The sequence below is a fragment of the Aegilops tauschii genome, chromosome 3, assembly GCF_002575655.3.
Source record: "Aegilops tauschii subsp. strangulata cultivar AL8/78 chromosome 3, Aet v6.0, whole genome shotgun sequence".
Classification (NCBI taxonomy): domain Eukaryota; kingdom Viridiplantae; phylum Streptophyta; class Magnoliopsida; order Poales; family Poaceae; genus Aegilops; species Aegilops tauschii.
In genome coordinates, this window is record NC_053037.3 from 193,031,243 (window position 1) to 193,051,612 (window position 20,370).

General features: G+C 48.6%; 2 protein-coding genes across 5 annotated transcripts; one reads left to right on the forward strand and one right to left on the reverse strand.

The window, feature by feature from the left end:
• The first annotated feature begins 6,680 nt into the window (after positions 1 to 6,680).
• On the forward strand, positions 6,681 to 9,990 carry LOC109772057 (pentatricopeptide repeat-containing protein At1g80270, mitochondrial). The gene is made up of 3 exons (XM_020330755.4): positions 6,681 to 6,920; positions 7,544 to 8,099; positions 8,523 to 9,990. The coding sequence occupies exons 1-3, from the start codon at positions 6,886 to 6,888 to the stop codon at positions 9,771 to 9,773; spliced, it is 1,842 nt and encodes a 613-aa protein (XP_020186344.1). The 5' UTR covers positions 6,681 to 6,885; the 3' UTR covers positions 9,774 to 9,990.
• Positions 9,991 to 10,373: 383 nt separating this feature from the next.
• On the reverse strand, positions 10,374 to 11,990 carry LOC109772066 (eukaryotic translation initiation factor 6-2). Of its 4 annotated transcripts, none has more exons than XM_073510267.1 (5): positions 11,851 to 11,990; positions 11,679 to 11,745; positions 11,457 to 11,587; positions 11,134 to 11,375; positions 10,374 to 11,043 (listed from the first exon to the last, which is right to left on the reverse strand). In XM_073510267.1, exons 3-5 carry the CDS (start codon positions 11,527 to 11,529, stop codon positions 10,783 to 10,785), a joined length of 576 nt encoding a protein of 191 aa, XP_073366368.1. In that variant the 5' UTR covers positions 11,530 to 11,587; positions 11,679 to 11,745; positions 11,851 to 11,990; the 3' UTR covers positions 10,374 to 10,782. The 4 variants fall into 4 exon arrangements, with proteins under 4 accessions (XP_073366368.1, XP_040258307.3, XP_073366369.1 ...); XM_040402373.3 differs by having other exon boundaries at positions 11,657 to 11,745; XM_073510268.1 differs by having other exon boundaries at positions 11,653 to 11,745.
• Between the last annotated feature and the right edge of the window lie 8,380 nt (positions 11,991 to 20,370).

Below are 20,370 nucleotides of genomic sequence, written 5' to 3' on the forward strand. Positions count from 1 at the left end.
ACCACATGATATGTGTTTTGCTTGGAGCGTCTTGTATGATTTGAGTCTTTGCTTTTTAGTTTACCACAATCATCCTTGCTGTACACACCTTTTGAGAGAGACACACATGATTCAGAAATTATTAGAATACTCTATGTGCTTCACTTATATCTTTTGAGTTATATAGTTTTTGCTCAAGTACTCCACTTATATCTTTTAGAGCACGATGGTACCTTTTGTTTTATAGAAACTATTATTATCTCATGCTTCACATATATTATTTTGAGAGCCTTAAATAGCATGGTAATTTGCTTAAATAATCCTAATATGCTAGGTATTGAAGACTAGTAAAAACTTTCTTATGAGTGTGATGAATACTAAGAGAAGTTTGATGCTTGATGATCGTTTTGAGATATGGAGGTAGTGATATTAAAGTTGTGCTAGTTGAGTAGTTGTGAATTTGAGAAATACTTGTGTTGAAGTTCGCAAGTCCCGTAGCATGCACGTATGGTAAACGTTATGTAACAAATTTGAAACATGAGGTGTTCTTTGATTGTCCTCCTTATGAGTGGCGGTCGGGGACGAGCGATGGTCTTTTGCTACCAATCTATCCCCCTAGGAGCATGCGCGTAGTGCTTGGTTTTTGATGACTTGTAGATTTTTGCAATAAGTATGTGAGTTCTTTATGACTAATGTTGAGTCCATGGATTATACGCACTCTCACCCTTCCATCATTGCTAGCCTCTTCGGTACCGTGCATTGCCCTTTCTCACATTGAGAGTTGGTGCAAACTTCTCCGGTGCATCCAAACCCCGTGATATGATACGCTCTTTCACACATAAACCTCCTTATATCTTCCTCAAAACAGCCACCATACCTACCTATTATGGCATTTCCATAGCCATTCCGAGATATATTGCCATGCAACTTTCCACCGTTCCGTTTATCATGACACGTTCATCATTGTCATATTGCTTTGCATGATCATGTAGTTGACATAGTATTTGTGGCAAAGCCACCATTCATAATTCTTTCATACATGTCACTCTTGGTTCATTGCGTATCCCGGTACACCGCCGGAGGCATTCATATAGAGTCATACTTTGTTCTAGTATCGAGTTGTAATCATTGAGTTGTAAATGAATAGAAGTGTGATGATCATCATTTTCTAGAACATTGACCCAAGTGAGGTGAAATAAAAAAAGGAGAAAGTCCATAAAAAAAGAGAAGGCCAAAAAAAGAGAGAAAAAGAGAGAAGGGACAATGTTACTATCCTTTTTACCACACTTGTGCTTCAAAGTAGCACCATAATCTTCATGATAGAGAGTCTCTTGTTTTGTCACTTTCATATACTAGTGGGAACTTTTCATTATAGAACTTGGCTTGTATATTCCAACAATGGGCTTCCTCAAATGCCCTAGGTCTTCGTGAGCAAGCAAGTTGGATGCACACCCACTTAGTTTCTTTTGTTGAGCTTTCATATATTTATAGATCTAGTGCATCCGTTGCATAGCAATCCCTACTCCTTGCATTAACATCAATCGATGGGCATCTCCATAGCTCATTGATTAGCCTCGTTGATGTGAGACTTTCTCCCTTTTTGTCTTCTCCACATAACCCTCATCATTATATTCTATTCCACACATAGTGCTATATCCATGGTTCACGCTCATGTATTGCGTGAAGGTTGAAAAAAGTTTGAGATTACTAAAGTATGAAACAATTGCTTGGCTTGTCATCGGGGTAGTGCATGATGAGAGCATTCTTGTGTGACGAAAATGGAGCATGACTAAACTATATGATTTTGTAGGGATGAACTTTCTTTGGCCATGTTATTTTGAGAGCAAATAATTGCTTAGTTAGTATGCTTGAAGTATTATTATTTTTATGTCAATATTGAACTTTTATCTTGAATCTTTCGGATCTGAATATTCATACCACAATTAAGAAGAATCACATTGAAATTATGCCAAGTAGCACTCCACATCAAAAATTCTGTTTTAAACATTTACCTACTCGAGGACGAGCAGGAATTAAGCTTGGGATGCTTGATACGTCTCCAACGTATCTACAATTTTTGATTGTTCCATGCTATAATATATACTTTTTTGGACATTAATGGGCTTTATTATACACTTTTATATTATTTTTGGGACTAACCTATTAACCGGAGGCCCAGCCCAGAATTGTTGTTTTTTGCCTATTTCAGAGTTTCGCAGAAAAAGAATATCAAACGGAGTCCAAACGGAATGAAACCTTCGGGAACGTGATTTTCGGAACGAACGTGATCCAGAGGACTTGGACCCTACGTCAAGACATCAACCAGGAGGGCACGAGGTAGGGGTGCGCGCCTACCCCCTGGGCGCGCCCTCCACCCTCGTGGGCCCCACGTTGCTCCACCGACGTACTTCTTCCTCCTATATATACCTACGTACCCCCAAACTACCAGATACGGAGCCAAAAACCTAATTCCACCACCGCAACCTTCTGTACATGTGAGATCTCATCTTGGGGCCTGTTCCGGAGCTCCGCCGGAGGGGGCATCGATCACGGAGGGCTTCTACATCAACACCATAGCCTCTCCGATGAAGTGTGAGTAGTTTACCTCAGACCTTCGGGTCCATAGTTATTAGCTAGATGGCTTCTTCTATCTTTTTGAATCTCAATACAATGTTCTCCCCCTCTCTTGTGGAGATCTATTCGATGTAATCTTCTTTTGCGGTGTGTTTGTTGAGACCGATGAATTGTAGGTTTATGATCAAGTTTATCTATGAACAATATTTGAATCTTCTCTGAATTCTTTTACGTATGATTGGTTATCTTTGCAAGTCTCTTCGAATTATCAGTTTGGTTTGGCCTACTAGATTGATCTTTCTTGCAATGGGAGAAGTGCTTAGCTTTGAGTTCAATCTTGCGGTGTCCTTTCCAAGTGACAGTAGGGGCAGCAAGGCACGTATTGTATTATTGCCATCGAGGATAACAAGATGGGGTTTATATCCCTCTACATCATGTCATCTTGCTTAAAGCGTTACTATGTTCTTATGAACTTAATACTCTAGATGCATGCTGGATAGCGGTCGATGTGTGGAGTAATAGTAGTAGATGCAGGCAGGAGTCGGTCTACTTGTCTCGGACGTGATGCCTATATACATGATCATACCTAGATATTCTCATAACTATGCTCAATTATATCAATTGCTCAACAGTAATTTGTTCACCCACCGTAATACTTATGCTCTCGAGAGAAGCCTCTAGTGAAACCTATGGCCCCCGGGTCTATTTTCCATCATATTAATCTCCCGACAACAAGCTATTTCTGGCGTCGTTTTTATTTTACTTTCTTTACTTTGCATCTTTATCATAAAAATACCAAAAATATTATCCTATCATATCTATCAGATCTCACTCTCGTAAGTGACCGTGAAGGGATTGCCAACCCCTTTATTGCGTTGGTTGCGAGGATTTATTTGTTTGTGTAGGTGCGAGGGACTCGTGCGTGGCCTCCTACTGGATTGATACCTTGGTTCTCAAAAGCTGAGGGAAATACTTACGCTACTTTGCTGCATCACCCTTTCCTCTTCAAGGGAAAACCAACGCAGTGCTCAAGAGGTAGCACCCCCCTCCACCGTTTACATCCCGGTCATATTTTCGTAGTGCTTAGGCGAAGCCCTGCAGAGACCACTTCACCATCACCGTCACCACGCCGTCGTGCTGACGGAACTCATCTACTACCTCAACATCTTGCTGGATCAAGAAGGCGAGGGACGTCATCGAGCTGAACGTGTGCAGAACTCGGAGGTGTCGTACGTTCGGTACTTTATCGGTCAGAGCTAGAAGAAGTTCGACTACATCAACCGCGTTGTTAAACGCTTCCGCTTATGGTCTACGAGGGTACGCAGACACACTCTCCCCCTCGTTGCTATGCATCTCCATGGATAGATCATTGCGTGTGCGTAGATTTTGTTTTGTTTTCCATGCTACGTTTCCCAACAGTTGTATTATCGAGAGGGCCCAGAGATATATCTTCGTCACACGGAGCAAGAAATCCCAATCTCGATCCATGCAACCCAACAAACACCTTTGGAAATACCTGTAGAGCACCTTTATGATCACCCAGTTATGAAGTGACGTTTGATAGCACACAAAGTATTCCTCCGGTATCCGGGAGTGGCACGATCTCATGGTCTGAAGAACTGATACTTGACATGAAGAAAGCTATATCAAATAAACTAAGTGATACGATCTTATGCCAAGCTCACGGTTGGGTCTTGTCAATCACATCATTCTCCTAATGATGTGATCCCGTTATCAAATGACAACTCATGTCCATAGTTAGGAAATCTTAACCATCTTTGATGAACAAGCTAGTCTAGTAGAGGCTTACTAGGGGACACAGTGTAGTTTATGTATTCACATATGTATTTATGTTTCTGGTCAATAATATTCTAGCATGAATAATGAACATTTATCATGAACCGAAAATATGATAATAACCATTTATTATTGCCTCTAGGGCATATTTCCAACCATTGGTTGGTTAGGGATTGGAGAGAGAGAGAGACGAGGGTGATAGAGACGAGGAGGGAGGCGACGGGACAGAGAGCGACGAGAGAGAGGAGTGGTGGAGTGGTGGAGTGGAGGTGGCTATTGAATAAGGTTGCGGCGATTTGATTACTCGACGCGTGTGCCGACAAGTGGGTCCGAGACAACGACCCTAGCGCGTGGTGCCAAACCGGAGCGCGCGTTGATTTCCAAAAATGTGAGGGGGTTTCCGCAAAAACGCGGCGCCACGCGGCGGCACTAGAGCGACCGACCGATCGAGGTGACCGTAGATGGACCGTATTTGTTACATATTTTTATGTTTATATGAGCAACTCCAAAGGGTCGACCCATTTCGTCCGCCTGCGTCCGTTTGCGTCGGCGTGGACAAAAGTGGCGGCCCAACGCGCCGACCCAAACCTAAATCACGTTCGCTTCGCGTCCGCGCCGACGCATTTGCGGCCCAAATTTGCACCCCAAATGCGTCGACGCGGACGCCGAACGGACGCCACGCGCGCCTTCTCGTTGTCCGCCGCGTCCCCATCTGGCGGCCGCCCAACTACCCGCTACCCACGCGGTCAGCTTAATTTATGACCACGGGCCCACGCGTCAGCGACGACAGTCGTCCTTTTTAAGCCGACCGTGCGGCGGGGCCGTCCTCATCCAAACTCACCGTCCACATCGAGCAAGCTTTGCTCCCCCGTCGCCGGCAAACCCTAGCCACCACCACCACAGCGAGATGTGGCTCTTCTCCGGCGCCAGCAGCAGCAAGGCCAAGGCCAAGGCCCCCGCCGTCCCTTTCCCCTCGGAGTTCCTCCCGCCTCCGCCGGCGCCTCGCCGGCAGAGGCAGCGGGTGAACGTGCCAGTGCACCAGGCGGAGTGGCACTGGCAGCACCGCGTGCCTCTCCCGTACCCCGACGCCACCCTGCCGCACAACTGACATCTGGATCCGGATAGGATCCCAGTGCCGGCGGCGCCGCGGTCGGCTAGTGCTCACGCGAAGGAGGTGCGGCGCCGGCGGGCGCTGCTGACGCCGGAGCAGCGCCGCGAGGCCGCCTACGCCACCGACTCGCCCAACTGGAAGCGCTGGTTCGCCTTCGAGCACGAGGAGGCGAGGCGACGCGGCGTCCGCGAGGTCGACCGCACCGTGCCACCGCCCCCGCTCATTGTCCGCGAGGAGGACCAGGCGGCCCTTGCGGCCGTCTACCGGGAGAGCGAGGAGGACGAGCGACGCATGGCGGAGGCGGCGGAGGAAGAGGAGGCTCGGTACGAGGCGGCAATGGCGCGGGCCATTGCCCTCTCTGCGGCGGGCGACTGCGTGCTGCCACCGGTGGCCCCGCCGTCCCCTCCCCGACACCGCGTCAAGCCCGAGCTAGAGCCCGAGCCGGAGCTGTCCCCCATCAAGCGCTACTCCTGGACGGGAGTAGTACACGAGTGGGTCCACGCGCCGCCGGTCTGGATGGGGGCGACGCCGGAGCAGGAGGCGGCGTACCTCGAGCATTGGCGCCAGATCCGGGTGGCCGAGGAGCGCCGCGACGGTGAGTACCTCGAGATGCTCGAGCGCGACCTCGAGGACGAGCAGAGCGAGGCCGAGGAGGAGGCGCGCCAGGCCGCGGCACAGCCCCCCGCGCCGGCACTGCCCGCGCCCGACATGAACGCACTCTGGACACGGCGTTCACCTGGGCCGGTCCGGCGCCGACGCTCATCGACCTCACGGACCCCGAGGACGACGACGGCGCCACCTAGGGCAGCGTGCCGCCTCATAGTTTAGGTTGTTTTTATTTTTCTTAATTGCAAATGTGGACGCGTGGACTCTCGCCGGCCTTCATGGCCGGCTTTAATGGTTAATTAATGTTATTTTAATATACATGCGTTCTTTTTTTCCAAGCGCCGTCAAAATGGGTCGGGCCAGCGTTGGACGCACGCCCCGACACAAACGCGGAAGCGGACATCGTGTTCGCCTGTCCGACCCAAATGAATAAAAAGTGAACAAAATTGCCGTCCGTTTGGGTCGACGCGTTGGAGTTGCTCCAAGAACCGTACTGTATTATTGTGTTTCTAAAGTTGCAGTACCAAAGTGTTGCACTTGAACAGAAAAGTGTAATTTCTCCGGCTAGCGCCCCAGCAAAAATATCTAAACTCTCCTCGCCGAACCGCGCCTCTATCCCATCCATTCCCCTCTTCTCGCGGGCGGCTAGGGTTTTAGGTTCCCCTCTCCCCGCTCCCAAAAGGCAGCCCGTCTTCCTCTAGGGTTTTAGCCGCCTCCCTCCCAACCCCCCCTTGCTGCGTTCCCTTCACCGCACCGCCGCCTCCCCTTTCCCCAACGCCTCAGACCACCGCTGCCCAGCAGTCTCCCGTGCCGCAGACATGTGGGCGCTCCGCAGAGCCGCCAACCCCCTCAGGTACCGCCCTTCCCCGCCTCCCTCTAGGGATTCAGATGCTCTTGCCCGGATGATAGGTCAGTTGGTTTCAGCGGACAGTCTGACGCGTGATCTGTTCCATTAGCTCAGTATATTTCGTCGTGTCGCGGCGACGCCTGTTAAATCTCTTCTTCCTATAGATTCTTTTGATTTGATTCCCCGTGCCGTACTAGCGCGATCCCCAGTTAATAATAGGTCGCGATCTATCGTAACCATTGATAATAGCATCTCCAGGTGATGGGGGTTGGAAAGCTCGCACCGTCGTTGGGTTCATTTATTCCTTGATCTGTTCTGTAGTCGGAAATCGCAGTTCTCACCCTGACACCCTGCTTCCGCACGATGCTGTTGGATATCCACGTACCTGAAGCCTTGGCATTTCCCCGTTTCCTTTTTTCTTTCTGATGCTTGATTGAAGTACCATACTTGTCCTTTCTTTTACTTGATTGATGTCCAATTATGTGCCCACCTTTCATGAAATGAGCCAGTTATACCTATTTTATCTTCCTGTGGCTGCTTGCTCAGGACTATACAACATGTATCTTGTGTTGCATACATAGTTTAATTCTGTTAACTGGTTTAGCCGACATTTTTTGCTTCTGATTCAGGGTCAGTGCCCGCCAAGTTGCAAGTGTCCGGGGTTGCGCAAGCCTTGACGTACTTCTAAGTGCTGATGCTAAGAATGCAGAACAACACTGTGAGCAGGGTTGCCAGAAATCGTGTTGCTGCAGTACACCAAAGCCACCAGCCTGTCGGTTACCGTTCTCATCTGGCTGGTCCACGTGGAGTAGGAGTTTCTCTTCTCAGACTGGTGCAAATTCAGGTGACAAGGTCGATGACTTGGAGGACGGATTTTCTGATCTGGAGGTTCCACCAGAAGCTGATAAAAAGGATGTGGAGTTGCCATCTGAAGAGAGTTCTGATGATGATGCTGTTGATGGAATTGGCTTGTCGGGAGATGATGCTGATGCAAAACCTGACAAGGAGCCAATGAAGAAGGCCTCCCAGAGCCCCCTTCTCAAGGTGATGTTGGAAGCTCCAAGGAATGGTGTCTCTGGAACACTGAAGAAATGGCTTGATGGTGGCAATACATTTGATAGAAGTGATATCTTTTATGTCATTATGAACCTTAGGAAGCGGAAGTTCTACTTCAAAGCCTTGCAGGTGTTTAACTTTTACCCTTTATTATTTTTCTCTCTATTTTCCCATGATTGCGAATTCTTATTTTTTACACAATGCTCATATTATGAGTAGACATGCAAGCAATCTCTGGCTTAAATCAAAATGAAGTCAAAATTACCTTTTTACTGGATGCATTTGTACAACCTCAAGTCCTTTTTTGTTCTTCAAACCATTTATAGGACGCATATTATTTGTTTTTTGATAGCTATACAATGGAATTAGCATTCTGTGAACAATAAAACATGTTCCTAATATATCCTTTTGCCGTGTCAATCGCCACATGTTTATTTTCTTTACTACTTGTCTCTATAGTATCATGAGAATACATGACTGTTCTCATTGTAGTCGCGTATCACAGCATGTTTGTCTTATTACATGAAAGATAATTCATTCACTTTTACGCAGCTCCTGGAGTGGCTTGAAGATTCCAAAGTAATTGATCTGGGAGAACGTGATTATGCTTCGCGCCTTGATTTGGTAGCTAAAGTTCATGGTGTTTACAAAGCTGAAAAGTATATAGATAGCATTCCTATATCTCATAGGGGTGAGATTGTATACAGAACTCTTTTAGCTAATTGTGTGTCTGAAGCAAATGTGAAGAAGTCAGAGGAAGTCTTCAATAAGATGAAGGATCTTGGGTTCCCAGTTACAGTATTTGCTATCAATCAGCTTCTGCTACTGTACAAAAGGGTGGACAAGAAGAAGATTGCTGATGTTCTCGCGAAGATGGAAAAGGAGAATGTGAAACCATCACTCTTCACTTATAAGCTCCTTGTGGACACCAAAGGTGCTATAAGAGATATTGCAGGTATGGAAAAAGTTGTTGAGTCGATGCAGGCAGAAGGTGTTGAGCCAGATCTTCTGTTTCAAGCAACAATTGCAAAGCACTACATATTTGCTGGTCATCGTGAGAAAGCTGAAGCAATTTTGGAGTCAATGGAGGGTGGTGATATCAAAGGAAACCGCAATGCCTGCAAGATTTTATTACCTTTATATGCTTTTCTTGGAAAGAAGGATGATGTTGAGCGAATGTGGCAGGTTTGCGAGGCCAATCCTCGTCTAGATGAGTGCTTGTCTGCTATAGAATCTTTTGGTAGGCTTGGAGACGTTGAACGGGCGGAGAAAGTCTTTGAGGATATGTTTGCGACATGGAAAACGCTCTCCTCCAAATTCTACAATGCTTTGATGAAGGTGTATGCTGATCAAAACCTTTTCAAGAAGGGTAAGGAGCTAGCAAAGCGCATGGATGAGGATGGTTGCAGACTAGGCATCTCAACAATTGATTCACTGGTGAAGCTCTATGTGGGCGCTGGAGAGGTGGACAAAGCTGAATCTATACTGCACAAGCTGTCTAAAAGTAACAAGATGAAGCCTCAGTACAGCTCATACCTCATGTTGCTTGATACTTATTCAAAGAAAGGGGACATCCACAATTCAGAGAAGGTGTTTGACCAGTTGCGGCAGATGGGTTATAATGGGAGGGTTAGGCAGTACCAGTTGCTGCTAAATGCATATGTGCATGCAAAGACACCTGTTTATGGATTTAGAGAGAGGATGAAGGCTGATAACATTTTCCCCAACAGTGTCATCGCGTCTTTACTTGCTGCCACCGATCCATTCAACAAGAAGAAGACATTATCTGACATGCTCGAGTAGGATCTGGAATACCGTTAGGTTCATCCCGTTGCCATGCAATATACATTTGCTGCTTACGGGTTTCTGCTAAAGTATATGATTGAGATAATAATGTTTTGGTCATGTAACGAACCACTAGTGTTTGTTTTGCACTTGGGTGCTCATGCACTACTGAACTTTCTGCCAGGAATCGATATCGAGTTGCTGCCCTAGATTCTTATTTATGTTGATCCTTAAATTATGTCTCTTTCTACTTGTTTCCCTGTAAATATTCCCTATTTTACCAGCAATTTTTGAAGGACTGATGGGTGATGGCCTTAGATTGCTTTTTGTGGGAATTCTCCACTGATGCTCGTATGATGGATGTGGACATTGAAGTTTGTTCCTGGAATTTCTTCTTATAATAAAGTGTAGTGGTCTTGTCTATTCTGCAATGTTCCTTTGGAACAACCTATGAAGAAAATTTTAGGCCAACTTTACTTGGGTTTTAGAGCAATTCTGTAGGAATTCTAAAGGATAGGATTTTTTTTTTGCAGCACTTAAGTTTGTAGGAATGATTCCTATTCCTATGTAGGATAGGAACAAATCCTTCATATTTCAAAGGAAAAAAGGACAATAGTCTAGAACCAAATTAAAAATTCATATCTTATGAATCAAGCGACATCTCTTTAATACTATAGGCAATTGAGATACTCCGAGAACTAAAGTGATCTCACTTTTCCTATTCCTCCAAAGAGGAATTAAGCTGAAAAACAGAAGTGTAGGACTCGCAACATTTGGCTATCGCATTGTCATTTGTGCCCCTCATTATTGTTTATAACTCAGGTCTTGAGAGATAAACCCTCCAGCCTTTGCTAGTTGAAAGTCTTATCACGAGCTTAATCCTACGAAGAAGCTATCCAGATTGGCGAAGTACTCCCTCCGTAAACAAATATAAAAGCGTTTACATTACTTATTTGTTTACGGAGGGAGTACTAGTTGAGAATATTTCATGACAAACACAGATACAGCAAGGGAAGGCAAAATTCCCCTAAAGAAAGCAGCTTTCAACCAAGGATTTCCTGACGTCGGCGCCCAATGCCCCCGGCCGGGCGTCCCTCAGCCTGAAGACGCTCTCCACCACTGAGAGCTCGGTGGCCGTGGTGTCGGAACCGCAGAAGGCCGCCCAGTCGTTGACCACCATGCCGGCCGCGATGCCATCACTCCCCCGGTTGACGGTGCCGGCGACGAGGGGCACCTGCAGCAGCGTCGACAGCTCGTCCAGGTCCTCCACCGACGTCTGCGGGTGAACCTACACACACGCACAGTCAGGTCGACGAGTTTCAGAAATCAAGCAGTGAGGTTGAATCGTAGGTAGGGTGTGATGAGGAGCGTAGCGTACAAGTCCCCCTTTGTTGGAGAAGGCGCAGGAGCTGCCGACCAGGATGCTCCCTGCGATGGTCTGCCTGAACACCTCCACCCCAAGAACGTCCGAGATGATCTCCTCGGTTTCCTTGGTGAGATCTGGTTTTGTGAGAGCCACGTGGTCGTTGCAGGCAATGCAGTTGCCGAGGGCGGAGAGCCGCTCGTCGACACGCTGGACGACCACCTCATCAGGCAGGCTATTCTTGAGGTGCTGGAGCTCTGTGGCAGGCAGGCATTTGAAACCCATGTCAGGTCACTGCTGACTCACTCACTGGACAAGGAAGGACCTTCCTTTCTTACCTTGGTCGTTAGTGGTGTGTGGTAGAAGAAGGCCCTTCTTGTTGCCCACGCACAATGTCCTGAGGATCCTCATGCCGCCGATGGATGCCTTGACCACCGGGACGGTGTCGGCGAGCTCGGCCTCAAACACACTGCAACCACAAGACAACGAGAGGACCAATTAGAAGACAAGAAGCCACCAGGGGTCGCGATTAACCAACCTGGTGAAATTCTCCGCCCCACCGGCCGGGACGAGGCAGTAGGCGTTGGTGAGCCTCGCGAACACCCCGACCTCGCACGAGTTCTCAAACTGAGAGACACCAAACCAAACCAAAGCATCATCGCATCGATCAATTTTTTTTTTAAGAAAAAGAGGAAATCTGATCAAGGCAGGCTGGATCGGAGGGGGACTTACGGGACGCCATTGTCGGACGAGCTCACGAAAACCTCTGCCGCCGGTGAGTAGGGTAGGGTTTAGCGGGCGGGCGGGGTTAGGCAGGCTCGATGAGGTGCGCGCAGTTGGTCAAGAACTCAATATATTTGGGTGATGGAGGTGAACTCCTCTTATAATACGCATCGCAGTCTGCACGTGCCGTGGTTACGTTCTCTCCAAGTTTATGCCCACCACGGATCTGCTCTTGGCTTTTGCTTTGCTTCAGTCGTTTTGGGTTTACGTTGGCGCCACGCTTCTCTCGCGCTGCCAGCCGCAGCGGCTCCTGGAGGTCAAATCCAATATAGGCAGCTCGTGTCATCCCCGTGGTGACAAAAGAAAAGGAAAATGTTGTCTTGCTGACGTTCTCCAGGAGGCTGGTGCTGACGAACTACCTTCTAACCGTGACCACCGATTCCTCGCCCCTTGCTGACGATATTTTTTGCCGCGGCCGACGATGTGGAAGCATCTTTTTTTGCTAGAACCGCCGATAATATTTTCTGGGACCGGCTAATTTTGTGGAGCGACCGGCGACTTTTGGAGATTTTCTTTCCTGAAATTTGTTTTTTGCTGGGAGACGGTCGTGCAAAGCCGACGACAACGAGTGAGGGCCGGTGATGGTAGTGTTGCTACTGGTGATGGAGGGGGGGGGGGGGGGGGGGGGGGTAGGAAAGGCGACGAGGTTTGCTACGCGCTAGATGGTGAGCCGCCAGATCCTCGCCTATGGTCCAAGGCCCCAAACGGGCTGGCAAGCGACCACTCTCGCGGGTGAGGGAATCTTTTTGTTCTCTTCTTTTCTGCTTTTTTTCACCATGTCGGCCTCTCTGGTGGCCACCTGTTGAATGTTGGGCCGGTCGACTAAATAATACCCTTAGTGCAACGTGTGGGCCTCTTTGGTGGCGTATCCCTCCTAAGTCGTGACTCCTCATGGTTAACTACTGTTTTTCCGCAAGAGTTATATCTCACTTATAGCGAGAGAGAAGCTGCTCTCGCGTCAGGCACAACACGCGCCGGCCGGCATATTAGTGTAGGACTCGCTCACTATATGTTCGCTCTGCTCTGGTTTTCTCCCATTTTTAATTTTTAATTTTTCTTTTATTTTTTTATATTTTAACCATTTTTTCTTTTCCCTTTTCTTCGTTATAATTCCAGTTTTCTTTATATTACACTTGTTTTCTTTGCTTTTCATGGTTTTCACTTGTTTTTATTTTCTTTTCTTTTATTCTTTGTTTTTCTTTTGGTTTTATTTTCTTTTCTCTGTTTTCATTGTTTTGTTTCTTTTATCTTTCTTCGGTTTCATTTATTTTCTCTGGTTTTTGTATTTATCTTCTTTTTCACCAATTTATTTGGTTTTCTTCGGGTTATTTATTTATTTCTTTTTCTGTGCATTTCTTTATGGTTTTCACTAGTTTAAAAACCTTTTTGATTGTCATTTTTTTGTTTTCTATGTGTTGTTTGTATCTTTTTTCTTGGTTTTTAATACATGTTAAACATTTTAAAAGTACCCAGCTAATTTTTTTAAATAAATATTTTTGATGTATGTATTTTTCGTATACATCAACAACATGTTTTTATACAAGTTTAGTTCTTTTAGTTTACTTGATATTTTTTTAAATATATGTGTTTGATGACTACTTTTTTTTTCATATTCATACATTTTGTGTCTACATCAGGAATGTTTAAATACATGATTAACATTTATTTTTGCAAATTTATGTTTGACAACTACTTTTTTCATGCAGATTGTATATTTTCCTTATACACCGGGATTTTTTTAATATAAGTTCAATTTTTTTGAAATATATGATTAAATTTTTTCATTACACGATCACCATTTTTCAAAAGTTTATGTTTTGTTGTTCAATTTTTTAATACACGTTTCAAATTTTCCATATACATAAGGAACATTTTTTATACACTTTTAATATTTTTAAATAGATGATTAACATTTTGTTCAAATATTTGATGACTAATTTTTTCATATACATTGTACATTTTTTGTATATATCAGGTACATTTTTAATACCTTTTTAACTTTTTTATATGCAATCAATTTTTTTATAGAACTAACAAAACAATAAAAGACATTTTTTTTGTGGGCATAAAAGATTCAACTTCATATAGACTTAACAGAAAAACCAAATAAGAGAGGCGCTTGCCCCATCAGGATTGGATCCCGCCGCCACTGCGACCCACATGTGTTCACTGAAAAAAGAGCAGTGCAGTTTTTATAAGCTCGTGGCAGGCCGCCTGGGCCTGGCCATGGACACGGCGCTGCGCGGGCGAGCTTTTGGTTCTACCTCGTTTTTCTACTGCCCGTTTATCCTGATTCCTTGTGCGCTTCTATCCTACGTGCATAATATTACCCCGATGATGATCTGTTAAATGCAAAGTTAAAAAAAGACTCTTCCTTCACATGGCAAAGTATAATGGTAGGCACAAATACACTGAAACGTGGCTACATTTGGCGAGTGGGGAACGAACACAACATCAATATCTGGGAAGATGCCTGGATCCCAAACAATGCAACTAGGAAAATTGTAACGCCTAACGGAGGGAACATGATAACTAAGGTAGGTGATCTCATTGATCCTGCTTCTAATACTTGGGATGAAGACCTGATTGAACAAACTATGTGGTCAATCGATGTACAAAGGATTCTTTTAGTTCCCCTACCGCAACATGATATGCAAGATTTCATTGCCTGGAATTATACAAAAAAATGGTATTTTCTCGGTTCGATCAGCCTATTTTCTGGAGTGGGATCACCAGTATGGAAGTAAACTGAAACACTCTAATGGGATGGGGCGAACCACAGCTAACCCTATTTGGAGTAAGATATGGAAGTTAGCCTGTCCGGCAAAAGTTAAATTTTTCTTATGGCGTACGCTACATGGTACAATCCCATGCCGAGTTACGCTAGCAAACAGACATATGAAGATCTCACCCATCTGCCTCACGTGCTTGGAGGGTTTAGAAGATACAAAACATATGCTCTTCCGCTGTAGTAAAGCAAAGGAGGTCTGGAAGAGGCTAGGGATGGATGATATTATTGATAAAGCTTGTGAAGTTGACCGTGTGGGAGAGGCGGTGTTAGAGTATCTACTAGTCCTACCAGATCAACATTTGTGGATATTGGGTTACCATAATGTACGTGAGATGATTGCCATTTCAACATGGTACCTATGATGGGAGAAACGGAAGCTGGTACACAATGAAAAAACTCAAAATGTAACTCAGATCTCATTGGGATTCTTGCTCTAACAATTTTTTTTGTTAATGCATTATCACCAAGGCGTCGATCAAAATGGAGAGTTGGTCTTGTCCTTCAAAAGGTTTCGTTAAACTTAATGTTGATACTTTTTTATCACGATCTTCTTAGGGGCTCCATGGAAGCGGTCCTTCGAGACGACAAAGGCAGGTTCATAGCTGGAGGGAATGAGAAAATAGATTTTTGCGCAAATATGTTGATGGCGGAAGCTTTAGCGCCTTATTATAAATTCGGATAATTTGGAGGTGATTGATACTATGAATGGTGGAGGACAATCGACGGATGCAGCGGCAGCAATCTTTGATGACTGTTTTCATTATGCTTGTGATTTCGTTATTGCTATATTTGAGCATTATAATAGGGAAGCAAATAAAGTAGCTCATGAGCTTGCTAGATTAGCTAGATTTTCTTTGACTTCTGATTGGTTTGAGGAGCCTTTAAATGAAATTGTAATGATCCTCACAACTGATGTACTACTTACAAATGAATAAAGTCTGAGTTTTTTCAAAAAAAAGTTGTTGCTACAACATTTTCTAACAAACTCGCCCGTCGTCGTTTGACCCGAAAAAAAAGTTGCCCGTCGTTTCGAAGCTCTGAGAGCAACTCCAAAGGGCCGATCCATTTCGTCCGCCTGCGTCCGTTTGGGTCAGCGCGGACAACAGTGGCGGCCCAACGCGCCGACCCAAACCCAAATCACGTCTGCGTCGCGTCCGCGCCGACGCATTTGCGGCCCAAATTTGCGCCCCAAATGCGTCGGCGCGGACGCCGAACGGACGCTTCGCGCGCCTTCTCGCTATCCGCCGCGTCCCCACATGGCGGCCGTCCAACTACCCGCTGCCCACGCGGTCAGCTTAATTTATGACGACGGGCCCACGTGTCAGCGACGACGCTCGTCCTTTTTTAAGCCGACCGTGCGGCGGGGCCGTCCTCATCCAAACTCGCCGTCCACATCAGCCCATCTTTGCTCCCTCATCGCCGGCAAACCCTAGCCACCACAACCACAGCTAGATGGGCCTCTTCTCCGGCGCCAGCGGCAGCAAGGCCAAGGGCAAGTCCCCCGCCACCCCTTTCCCCTCAGAGTTCCTCCCACCTCCGCCGGCGCCTCGCCGGCAGAGGCAGCGCGTGAACGTGCCAGTGCACCAGGCGGAGTGGCACTGGCAAAACCGCCAGCCTCTGCCGTATCCAGACGTGACGCTGCCGCACGACTGGCATCTGGATCCAGATAGGATCCCAGTGCCGACGGTGCCGCGGACGGCTCGTGTTCACGCGGAGGAGGTGCGGCGCCTGCGGGCGCTGCTGAGGCCGGAGCAGCGCCTCGACAAGGCCTACGCAACCGACTCGCCCAACTGGGCGAGGTGGTTCGCCTTCGAGCACGAGGAGGCGAGGCGACGGGGCGTGCGCGAGGTCGACCGGCCGCTCGTCGTCCGCGAGGAGGACCAGGCGGCCCTTGCGGCCGTCTACCGGGAGAGCGAGGAGGACGAGCGGCGCAGAGCGGAGGCGGCGGAGGCGGAAGAGGAAGCCCGGTACGAGGCGGCAATGGCGCATGCCCTTGCCCTCTCCGCGGCGGGCGACAGCGTGGCCCCGCCGGCCCCCATCAAGCCGGAGCCGCAGTCGGAGCCCGAGCCCGAGCCCATCGCGCGCTTCTCCTGGAGGGGAGTGGTGCGCGAGTGGGTGTCCGCGCCACCGGTTTGGCTGGGGGCGACGCCGGCGCAGGAGCAGGCGTACCTCGAGATGTGGCGCCGGCGGCTGGCAGAGGAGCGCCGTCGCGGCGAGTACGAGGAGATGCTCGAGCGCGACCTCGAGGAGGAGCAGCGCGAGGCCGAGGAGGAGGCGCGCCAGGCTGTGGCTGCACAGGCGGCCGCACCCCCCCCCCCCCCCGCCCCGGCACTGCCTGCGCCGGCACAGCCCGACATGGCGGCGCTCTGGAACACGGCGTCCGCCTGGGCCGGGCCGGCGCCGACGCTCATCGACCTCACGGACCCCGAGGACAACGACGACGACGCCTAGGGCAGCGCGCCGCCTCGTAGTGCTGTTTTCTTTTTTTATTAAATGCAAATGTGGACGCGTGGACTCTCGCCGGCCTTCGTGGCCGGCTTTAATGTTTAATTAATGTTGTTTTTCTTTTTTTAATATGCATGCGTTCATTTTTTTAACGCCGTTAAAATGGGTCTCAGACCAGCATTGGACGCACGCGCCGACCCAAATGCGGAAGCGGGCATCCGTGTCCGTTTGCCCGACCCAAACGGATAAAAAACGGACGAAATCACCGTCCGTTTAAGTCGGGCCGTTGGAGTTGCTCCGACGTTGCAATTTGACGCAGCCACACAAACCCCAAGTTGTTGGGTTCTCTCGGATCACATAATCTAATCCGGAAAACAGATCCGCGGCGCCCATCTCTTGCTTCACCCGGATCGCACGACAGCAAACGGACGCGCCAGCGCGCAAAACTGTCCAGGTGCGGCACCCCATTCCACCCCCCGGAGCACTCCGTCCGTCCGCCCGGCAGGCAAGGCGTGCGTACACATGCACAGAGAGTATGGGAATTGGTGCGTGCGTGCGGTGAACCTGCCCAAACGGCGTGCCCCGCTGACGATGGATAGATAGATGCCTCGCCCCTTCTTCTTTCTCTCAACTCCCCCCGCCCCACCGGACCTTTTTCTTTACGATGGAGCTGCACCAGGCTGACCGGTCACTGTCTTCTAATCGTGCGTGTAAATCTAGATGCGCCCCGTCAGCTTGGCCGTACCTGTAATCTGGAATGTGATTGATTATCCAGGGTTCTCATGGGGATTGCCTATCCATTCCATCTGCTGCAGAGTGATGATGGTACTGCTCCGCCGTCTCTCACTAAACTATGCTCGATCCGTGACGTGTTTCTGTTAGACCTAGTACAGCGCATTTCGTCTGAAACACACTCATCATCGTCTCTAAGCTTCTTCTTTTTCATCTTGCGGGGGCGTCTCTAAGCTTCTTAATTATGCGAGTCATCAATCATGCATTACACGTTCCGTCAAATACAAACAAAGCGAATCCACGACAAGGCTGGCCGGTTGTAGTCATCTTCATATGGAATTGATCTACTATTATCAGAGTACTACTCCGTATTTTGTATCCCAACATGAATGTTAGGCTGTTAGTTCGGTGGTTGAACTGCCACGTTGCTGGGAAACCGATACTCTTTTGTTCTGTTATATTATCCTCAACTACTAGCGGCCATGATTACCTACATCAACTTCCTAGAGTGTTCTTTCTTCTGGCCTAAAACCACAATCAAAGAGCTAGGCAAAATTCACCATGCATCTTATCAGACCTTATATAATTGTTGCTCTGATGCTGAGTGCCCAGCTGCGGCTGCGTGGGATATCGTCTGTGTCTTTTTGAACCTGTGACCGTAGAATATTTACAAGCAATAATACAAACGGGAAAATCACCCAATTCCAATTCTAGGCAGCATAAAAATTAAATTATGAGTTCTGTTGTCGGATCGTGGGTTCCGGCAAACCCTTAAGGTTTGAACACTGGCGCGCGCACGAAGAACTCTCTTTCCCTAGCTCGCTCGCACAACGATCTTAAGGCCTAACTCGACGAACCCAAGAACAAAAGACACGAGGGTTTATATTGGTTCGGGCCACCGTTGCGGTGTAATACCCTACTCCAGTGTGTGGTGGATTGCCTCGCAAACCGAGGATGAACAAGTACAAGGTAAGAACAACATCATGAGGAGAGGTGTTCTTGAGCTTGGTGAGCTGATGGGATAGCCTTGGCGGAATGGATCCTGTCCAAGATGAGTTGCCTCCTATGGTGGTGGCTAGTCCTATTTATAGAGGCCCCGGTCCTCTTCCCAAATGTTAGGCGGGAAGGGATCCCACAACGGCCAATTTCGAAGGGAGACAACTAGTACAAGCTATCCTGACAAAAGATGGTCTTCGCCTGCCAAAGGCTCTGGTGGTAATGTAGTTGTGGGCTCCGCGATGACCTCTGTCCTGCCGTCCTGCTGGTCTTGGTCTCGTTGCACCGATATGAAAAACTTTTCCTGACGCCTCGGGACTCCTCGCCTGCGCCTGCCTCTTTAGCACCAAAGAGGAAACTGGTATTCTGCGCCCGCGGGCGCCCGCCTGGCCTTGGTCGCCATGGCTCACGTCACGCGAACCTCGCGTGGTGCCCCTTGCATAGATATCTCCGCTCCTCGGGAGCCAGCCTAGTGAGGCTGCCCCTGAGGAGGCCTTGGTGTCGTCCGCCTCGCGAGGCTTGGCCCCTCGCGAGGGTCTTGAGTGGTTGCTGCTGAAGTTGGGCCGTACCAGGCCGTTGGTGGAGCCGCGTCGTGGGCCGCAGGCAGGCAGGTCTGGGTACCCCCGTTCCCAGGACGCCGACAGTAGCCCCCGGGCCAAGGCGCGCTCGGACTTGGCTTCGAGGCGAATCCAGAGGGTAAGTGCGGAGCGCGGCGGGCCCCAACCGCCTGCGGCCTTGATTGACACATGGCGACTGACGGGACGTGGGCGTCTCCGCTTCCCCACGCCGCCTCGGCAACCGTTCGACTTAACGAGACCCTGCTGCATGCAGAAGAAAACCATCATTACCTGCGATCGTGGAGGCCGGCGGTCGGCCTCCTTCTGGCTATAAATGAGGAGAGGGGCAGAGCCCCCGTCGCTCATCTCTTTTCTCCACTTTGCCTTCTTCTTCTTCTTCCACCTTGCTCCACCGTCTTGCTGCGACACCCATGGCGCCGATTAGGAGGTTCTCTGCCGCTGAGAAAGAAAGAGCACCCGTGGAGAGCAGGGGCTACTTCCGTCGAAGAAGAGGTTGGCCCGCCCCCGCGACGTCGTCGTGAGGCCGGAGGTGACGAGGCCTTGGTACGAGCGACCTCCCCCCCGGCTACTCGCTGCCCTTGTACGCCCAGACAGAAGGCTCCGGAGGAGGAGGCAGCGGCCCGCGCCGCTCACGCCACGGCCGCGGTGGCCATGCTGTGGCGGCCCGCACCGTCAGGCCACGAACTCACGCCGAGGGTGTGACGCCCCCGATTCAATCGTACACTAATCATACACGCAAACGTGTACGATCAAGATCATGGACTCACGGGAAGATATCACAACACAACTCTAAAAATAAAATAAGTCATACAAGCATCATAATACAAGCCAGGGGCCTCGAGGGCTCGAATACAAGTGCTCGATCATAGACGAGTCAGCGGAAGCAACAATATCTGAGTACATACATAAGTTAAACAAGTTTGCCTT